Source organism: Carettochelys insculpta, chromosome 32 (assembly GCF_033958435.1).
Source record: "Carettochelys insculpta isolate YL-2023 chromosome 32, ASM3395843v1, whole genome shotgun sequence".
Classification (NCBI taxonomy): Eukaryota; Metazoa; Chordata; order Testudines; family Carettochelyidae; genus Carettochelys; species Carettochelys insculpta.
In genome coordinates this window covers 4,559,042-4,566,379 of record NC_134168.1, presented here as the reverse complement: position 1 = coordinate 4,566,379, position 7,338 = coordinate 4,559,042, and the positions used below count along the sequence as shown (strand labels likewise).

Sequence of the window (7,338 nt, the reverse complement as noted above, 5' to 3'; positions counted from 1 at the left end):
TGTCTGTCTGTCTGCTCACCTCTGTACGCCCCCCCCCGGCTGTCTGTCTGTCTGTCTGCTCACCTCTGTACGCCCCCCCCCGGCTGTCTGTCTGTCTGTCTGTTCACCTCTGTACGCCCCCCCCGGCTGTCTGTCTGTCTGTCTGCTCACCTCTGTACGCCCCCCCCGGCTGTCTGTCTGTTCACCTCTGTACGCCCCCCCCGGCTGTCTGTCTGTCTGTCTGTTCACCTCTGTACGCCCCCCCCCGGCTGTCTGTCTGTCTGTTCACCTCTGTACGCGCCCCCCGGCTGTCTGTCTGTCTGTCTGTTCACCTCTGTACGCCCCCCCCGGCTGTCTGTCTGTCTGTCTGTCTGTCTGTCTGATCACCTCTGTACGCCCCCCCCCGCCCGGCTGTCCGTCTGTCTGTCTGTTTGTCCCGCCCTGTGCCCCTCCCCCCGCCTGTCCCGCCCCGCTGCCCGCCAGGGGGCGCCCGGCTCCCGTCCCACCGCGGCTCGGGTCGGTTTCGCTTTCGGCGGCCGTGAGTCCCGGCCGGGGTGCGGGGGGGGCGGTCTGGGGGGTGGCGGAGTCGGGGGGTGCCGGGGGGGCGGAGCCCTTCGCCCCTGCGGGGAACGAAGGTGGAAGTTTCCTGAAAAAGTTTGTCGGGGGCTGGCGGGGGGCAGAGCGGGGTCCCGGGGGCGCTGGGGGGCGCTGGGGGGTCTGGCCGTGGGGTTGGGGGGCAGAGCGGGGTCCCGGGGCTGCTGGGGGGCAGAGCAAGTTCCTGGGGGCGCTGGTTGGCTGCCGTGGGGCTGGGGGGGCAGAGCGGGCTCCCGGGGGCGCTGGGGAGCTGCCGTGGGGCTGGGGGGCAGAGCGGGGTCCCGGGGCTGCTGGGGGGCAGAGCAAGTTCCTGGGGGCGCTGGGGGGCTGCCGTGGGGCTGGGCTCTGCACACGCCGCCCCACCCCCGTCCTTTTCTCTCCCCCTCCCGTGCAGGGCAGAGTCCACGGGCGCCATGTGGGGCCGGCTGGCGGGGCCGGGCTCCGTGTGGGGCTCGCTGCGGGCCATGGGCACGGCCGGGCCGAGCCGAGGGGTCCTGGCCGGGAAGGTGGCCCTAGTTACCGCTTCCACCGAGGGGTGAGTGACCCCCTGCAGCCCCCACCCGCCCCACACACCTGCCCCCCAGCCCGGCCCCACCGGTGGCCCCCATGCCTGTCCCCCAGCCACTGCCCCACAGCCCCACCCGTGCCCCACCCCCGCCCCACAGCCCCTGCCCCACCAGTGCCCCACAGCCCTACCAGTGCCCTTCACTGCCACCCCACAGCCCTGCCCCACAGCCCCACCAGTGTCCCACAGCCCCTGCCCCCCAGCCCCACCAGTGCCGCACTCCTGCCCCATAGCCCCACCAGTGCCCCTCACTGCCACCCCACAGCCCCACCAGTGTCCCACAGCCCCTGCCCCCCAGCCCCACCAGTGCCCCACTCCTGCCCCATAGCCCCACCAGTGCCCCTCACTGCCACCCCACAGCCCCACCAGTGCCCCCCAGCCCCTGCCCCCCAGCCCCACCAGTGCCCCTCACTCCTGCCCCATAGCCCCACCAGTGCCCCTCAGCCCCTGCCCCCCAGCCCTGCCAGTGCCCCACTCCCAACCCCTCTGCGCCCCAGGATCGGGTTCGCTGTGGCCCAGCGGCTGGCGCAGGATGGGGCCCACGTGGTGCTGAGCAGCCGGAAACAGGCCAACGTGGATCGGGCCGTGGCTGAGCTGCAGGCCCAGAACCTGAGCGTGTCCGGCACCGTCTGCCACGTGGGCAGCGCCGAGGACCGCGAGCGCCTGGTGGCCACGGTGAGCCCTGGGGTGAGCGGGGAAGGGGCCGGGAGCCCGGACGCCTGGGTTCTCCCCAGCCTTGGGGGGGCAGTGGGGGCTGGTGGTTAGAGCAGGGGGCCGGGAGCCAGGACTCCCAGGTTCTCCCTGGCTCTGGGAGGGCAGTGGGGGCTGGTGGTTAGAGCAGGGGCCGGGAGCCAGGACTCCCGGGTTCTCCCCGGCTCTGGGAGGGCAGTGGGGGCTGGTGGTTAGAGCAGGGGGGCTGGGAGCCAGGACTCCTGGGTTCTCCCCGGCTCTGGGTGGGCAGTGGGGGCTGGTGGTTAGAGCAGGGGGGCCGGGAGCCAGGACTCCTGGGTTCTCCCCGGCTCTGGGAGGGCAGTGGGGGCTGGTGGTTAGAGCAGGGGCCGGGAGCCAGGACTCCTGGGTTCTCCCTGGCTCTGGAAGGGCAGTGGGGGGTGGTGGTTAGAGCAGGGGGGCCGGGAGCCAGGACTCCTGGGTTCTCCCCGGCTCTGGGGGGCAGTGGGGGGTGGTGGTTAGAGCAGGGGGGCCGGGAGCCAGGACTCCTGGGTTCTCCCCGGCTCTGGGTGGGCAGTGGGGGCTGGTGGTTAGAGCAGGGGGGCCGGGAGCCAGGACTCCTGGGTTCTCCCCGGCTCTGGGAGGGCAGTGGGGGCTGGTGGGTAGAGCAGGGGCTGGGAGCCAGGACTCCTGGGTTCTCCCTGGCTCTGGGTGGGCAGTGGGGGCTGGTGGGTAGAGCAGGGGCTGGGAGCCAGGACTCCTGGGTTCTCCCTGGCTCTGGGGGGGCAGTGGGGGCTGGTGGTTAGAGCAGGGGCTGGGAGCCAGGACTCCTGGGTTCTCCCCGGCTCTGGGGGGGCAGTGGGGGCTGGTGGTTAGAGCAGGGGCCTGGAGCCAGGACTCCTGGGTTCTCCCCGGCTCTGGGGGGGCAGTGGGGGGCTGGTGGTTAGACCAGGGGCCGGGAGCCAGGACTCCTGGGTTCTCCCTGGCTCTGGGGGGGCAGTGGGGGCTGGTGGTTAGACCAGGGGCCGGGAGCCAGGACTCCTGGGTTCTCCCCGGCTCTGGGGGGGCAGTGGGGGCTGGTGGTTAGAGCAGGGGGGGCGGGAGCCCGGACTCCTGGGTTCACCTATCACCTTCTCCCCCCCGCAGGCCCTGGAGCGTCACGGGGGGATCGACATCCTGGTGTCCAATGCCGCCGTGAACCCCGTGGTGGGCAGCGCGCTGGAGGCTAGCGAGTCCGTGTGGAACAAGGTGGGGGAGGGGACGCGGGGGCAGAGGGCTTGGAGGGGGAGGGGGGAGGGTGCTGGGGCAGAGTGGGGCTGGGGGACCCCCCTGACTCCCCCTTTTCAGATCCTGCAGATCAACGTGACGGCCACGGCGGTGCTGGTCGGCCTGGTCGTACCCCACATGGAGAAACGGGGGTGAGTAGGGGGGCCCCGGGGGGGGGGGGCCGCGGCTGGGCTCTCTGCCTCACCCCCTCTCCCCCCACAGGGGCGGCTCCATCGTGCTGGTCTCCTCCATCGCGGGGTTCTCCCCCTTCCCGGTGAGACGCCCTGGCGGGGGGCACGGGGTGGGGCGGGCTGGAGAGAGGGAGCAGGTGGAGGCTGTGGGGCAGGAGGGAAGCTGGGGGGCAGAGTTGGGGGGCAAGGCAGGGGAGGGCAGGTGGAGCAGAGTGGGGGAGCAGGACGGGAGCCGGGAGGGGCAGGTGGAGGCTGTGGGGCAGGATGGGAGCCGGAGGGCAGGACGGGAGCCGGGAGGGGCAGGTGGAGGCTGTGGGGCAGGACGGGAGCCGGAGGGCAGGACGGGAGCCGGGAGGGGCAGGCGGAGGCCGGGGGGGGCAGGCGGAGGCCCGGGGGCAGGACGGAAGCCGGGGGGGGCAGGCAGAGGCCGGGGGGCAGGACGGGAGCCGGGGGGGGCAGGTGGAGGCCGGGGGGCAGGACGGGAGCCGGGGGGAACAGGTGGAGGCCGGGGGGCAGGACAGGAGCCGGGGGGGGGCAGGCGGAGGCTGGGGGGCAGGACGGGAGCCGGGGGGGGCAGGACAGGAGCTGGGGGGGGCAGGCAGAGACCGGGGGGCAGGACGGGAGCCGGGGGAGGCAGGCAGAGACCGAGGGGCAGGACGGGAGCCGGGTGGGGGGGCAGGCAGAGGCCGGGGGGCAGGCGGAGACCGGGGGGCAGGACGGGAGCCGGGGGGGGGGGGCAGGCAGAGGCCGGGGGGCAGGCGGAGACCGGGGGGCAGGACGGGAGCCGGGGGGGGGGGCAGGCAGAGGCCGGTGGGGGCAGGCGAAGGCCGGGGGGCAGGATGGGAGCCGGGGGGGGCAGGACAGGAGCTGGGGGGGGCAGGCAGAGACCGGGGGGCAGGACGGGAGCCAGGGGGCGCAGGCAGAGACCGGGGGGCAGGACGGGAGCCAGGGGGCAGGCGGAGGCCGGGGGGCAGGACGGGAGCCGGGGGGGGCAGGACAGGAGCTGGGGGGGGCAGGCGGAGGCCAGGGGGGGCAGGCGGAGGCCGGGGGGCAGGACGGGAGCCGGGGGGCGGATCAAGGCCCGACCGCACTCAGCCCCGCCCCCCCCCACGCAGGGCCTGGGTCCCTACAGCGTCAGCAAGACGGCCCTGCTGGGGCTCACCAAGGTGCTGGCCCCCGAGCTCGGCCCCCACAACATCCGCATCAACTGCCTGGCGCCCGGCCTCATCCAGACCAAGTTCAGCGCCGCCGTGAGTGGGGCTGGGGCCTGGCTGGGGGACGCCACTGGGGCTACTGGCCTCAGCTGGGTGGGGGACTCAGTTGGAGGCGGGGCCTGGCCTGGGGCGGGTGGGGCTGGGGGCGGGGCCTGGGGTGGAGCGGAGCCTGGCCGGGGGTGGGCAGGACTGTGACCCCCCAGCTCTGGTTTTTCTCCCAGCTCTGGAAGGACGAGGCCGTAAAGGAGAAAATGATGGAGACCCTCAGAGTACAAAGGTAGCCGTGACCCCCATCCAGCCCCCCAGCCTGTCCCTCCACCCCAGCATCCATTGCCCCAGCCCCACATCCACCCCTCCCGCACTGACCGTCTCTCTTCTCCCCAGGCTGGGGGACCCCTCCGACTGCGCCGGGATCGTCTCCTTCCTCTGCTCCCCCGACGCCAGCTACATCAGCGGGGAGACCATGGTGGTGGCTGGGGGAGCCCCTTCGCGGCTCTGAGCCCCTGGCCCCAGCACACGTCCCAGCCCCAAACTGGGGGGGCTGATAGCTATTGGGGTCCCCTCTTGGGGACCTGGGAGAGAAGCCGGTTTGGGTGGCAGGAATTTGAGGTCAGCTTCAGGGAAGTAGGGGTGCAAGATTTGTGGGGGGCTGGGAGTATGGGGTTCTTTGTGAGGCTGGAGAAAGTGGACCAGCCCTGAGGGGGTGGCAGGGAGGCATGGAGCAGGTTCAGAGGTGTGGACCCCACCCTTCCCCTCTCCCCATTGCTCCATGTACTAGTGACCCAGAAAAGACGATGAATTGTTCTTGTGTGCGTCCTCTGCATCTTTCTTGTGGGGCTCAGGGGCAGGGTGGCCTCTCATGGGGGAAAGGAGAAAAAGAGAGGGGCAGGATTTAAAATCAAAATAAGCCACCCTCCACCAACAAGAGGGAAGATCCCGTCATCTTAACCAGCATGAGGAAGCCTCCTTGTAGAACATGGTCAACTCTTCTCCAGGGCTTGGCCAACCAACTATCTTGTAGAACATGGTCAACTCTTCTCCAGGGCTTGGCCAACCAACTATCTTGTAGAACATGGTCAACTCTTCTCCAGGGCTTGACCAACCGACTACTTTACAGAACACGGCCAACGGTTCACCAGGGCTTGGCCAACCACTACCTTGTAGAACATGGTCAACTCTCCTCCAGAGCTTTGGCCAACGAACTACAAGTGGCAATTCTTCTCCAGGGCTTGGCCAACCAACTATCCTGTAGAACATGGTCAACTCTTCTCCAGGGCTTGGCCAACCAACTATCTTGTAGAACATGGTCAACTCTTCTCCAGGGCTTGACCAACCGACTACTTTACAGAACACGGCCAACGGTTCACCAGGGCTTGGCCAACCACTACCTTGTAGAACATGGTCAACTCTCCTCCAGAGCTTTGGCCAACGAACTACAAGTGGCAATTCATAGGTCGCCAAACGTGCCACCTTCCCTCCTAAACCAGACCGGGTCAGAGAGGGTCCATCTTTCCCTCCCAGCTGGATAAATGTTGACTCTTCCAGTTGACTGACCGCCATGTTAAGTCACTGCTCAAACTGTACGTCCCCTTGTGAGATGCGTGGTCATTTCCCGGAGGGTCATTGTAATGTTGGCGGTTTTTCTAGGCACCGCTAGAGGGCCAAACCAGGGCAAATGGCTTAAAACAGCCCTAGACCGGGGGTCCTCCACCCGTCACACAGAGCACATCTGTTGCCAAACTGGCCAGCAGAATGTCACCCAAGCAGTTCCCTCAGACTCTCCAGCTTCCCTTGTGCCACCACCACACACGTGAGAGGTTATGAAAACCAATCTCACCAAATCTCAGGTTTTTCCAGCCCCAAAGGAACAGCCGTGTCCCCGGGTCAATGTGCACTTCTGATCTTTCTCCAAAGAGCGCGCTGGGGCCGTCCTTTAGCATCTAAAATCGAAAGATTTGTTAATCGAACGAAAGAAAGAATCGGGTGAGAGTCGAATTGTGAAAGTGCTCGAATTGCGCACACCGATCACAAAGTTCCTGGTGCCGGCTGCAGTCTCTGGAGTCCGTTCTTCGTTGGGACGGGTCAACGATCCTTCTGGGCTTCGTTCATAGCCAAGGTGGTCCTGAAGCGATGAGCTGGGTTGAAGACGAAGACGGAGGACCCTCAGGGGCATCTCTATCCCTTCGCCCGTGCGTGGGGAATTCCATCGTTCTCCTGTGGGGAAGCCCATCTGAGGCGGAGCAGGTCTTTTACCCGTGTCCTTTGGGGGCAGTTGTGGATTGGCACCTGATGGGGCCTTTTCTCTGGCTCGTACGGCTTCACCTGTCTAGGAACCTGTCCCGGTAGGTCACCAGACCTCCTGCCTAGATCTCCCAGGAATGACCATTTTACCTTCACCAGCTTTCCACAGACACCTCCCTTGGCCGAAGATCGGGGCATACCTAGGACAGTGGCTGCAACAATGGTTCCCGTGTTCCTCTTACAAACCCAAGAACGTCCCAGTCGTCCCTTCCTGGCTCCACTCCGGCATAGACTTGAAAATGCAATATTAGTTCTTGCGATTGGCCGCAGAGCATTCCCTTGGGTAATTACAACCTGGCTCTAGAGGCCGCTGGTCTGTGCTTCCTGGAGGGATGTCTCATCTTCAGCCAACAGTCTTCCTCCAAGGCCATGTCCGTGATACCGACGGTTGAGGGCCAACCCTTGGGAACCCTCTTGGATAAAAGAACAGTCGAGTGTCGTGGCCAAACCACAACGTGTCCAGACAGAGACGCCACTGTCCCTTTGGAGGTGCACCTAGAATGTCTCGCCAGGAGCTCAGCTCCTGAATACGTCTGTTCAGAGCCTCCCAGGGCGAGAA

The 7,338-nt window shown here is 67.4% G+C and overlaps 1 protein-coding gene across 2 annotated transcripts; it reads left to right on the top strand.

Moving 5' to 3' along the window:
• The first annotated feature begins 461 nt into the window (after positions 1-461).
• Positions 462-5,282, top strand: LOC142004683 (dehydrogenase/reductase SDR family member 4-like). Of its 2 annotated transcripts, none has more exons than XM_074982327.1 (9): positions 462-517; positions 968-1,108; positions 1,636-1,813; positions 2,954-3,055; positions 3,155-3,225; positions 3,296-3,347; positions 4,380-4,514; positions 4,700-4,755; positions 4,863-5,282. In XM_074982327.1, the coding sequence occupies exons 2-9, from the start codon at positions 987-989 to the stop codon at positions 4,975-4,977; spliced, it is 831 nt and encodes a 276-aa protein (XP_074838428.1). In that variant the 5' UTR covers positions 462-517; positions 968-986; the 3' UTR covers positions 4,978-5,282. The 2 variants fall into 2 exon arrangements, with proteins under 2 accessions (XP_074838428.1, XP_074838430.1); XM_074982329.1 differs by lacking the exon at positions 462-517 and adding an exon at positions 615-633.
• The last annotated feature ends 2,056 nt before the right edge of the window (positions 5,283-7,338 follow it).

Bases quoted from the DNA above. Each gene is read 5' to 3' on its own strand.
- LOC142004683 (XM_074982327.1), top strand. From the start codon at position 987: ATGTGGGGCCGGCTGGCGGGGCCGGGCTCCGTGTGGGGCTCGCTGCGG. The intron at 1,109-1,635 runs GTGAGTGACCCC...TCTGCGCCCCAG, and splicing joins GTTACCGCTTCCACCGAGGG to GATCGGGTTCGCTGTGGCCC. The intron at 4,515-4,699 runs GTGAGTGGGGCT...TTTTTCTCCCAG, and splicing joins AGACCAAGTTCAGCGCCGCC to CTCTGGAAGGACGAGGCCGT.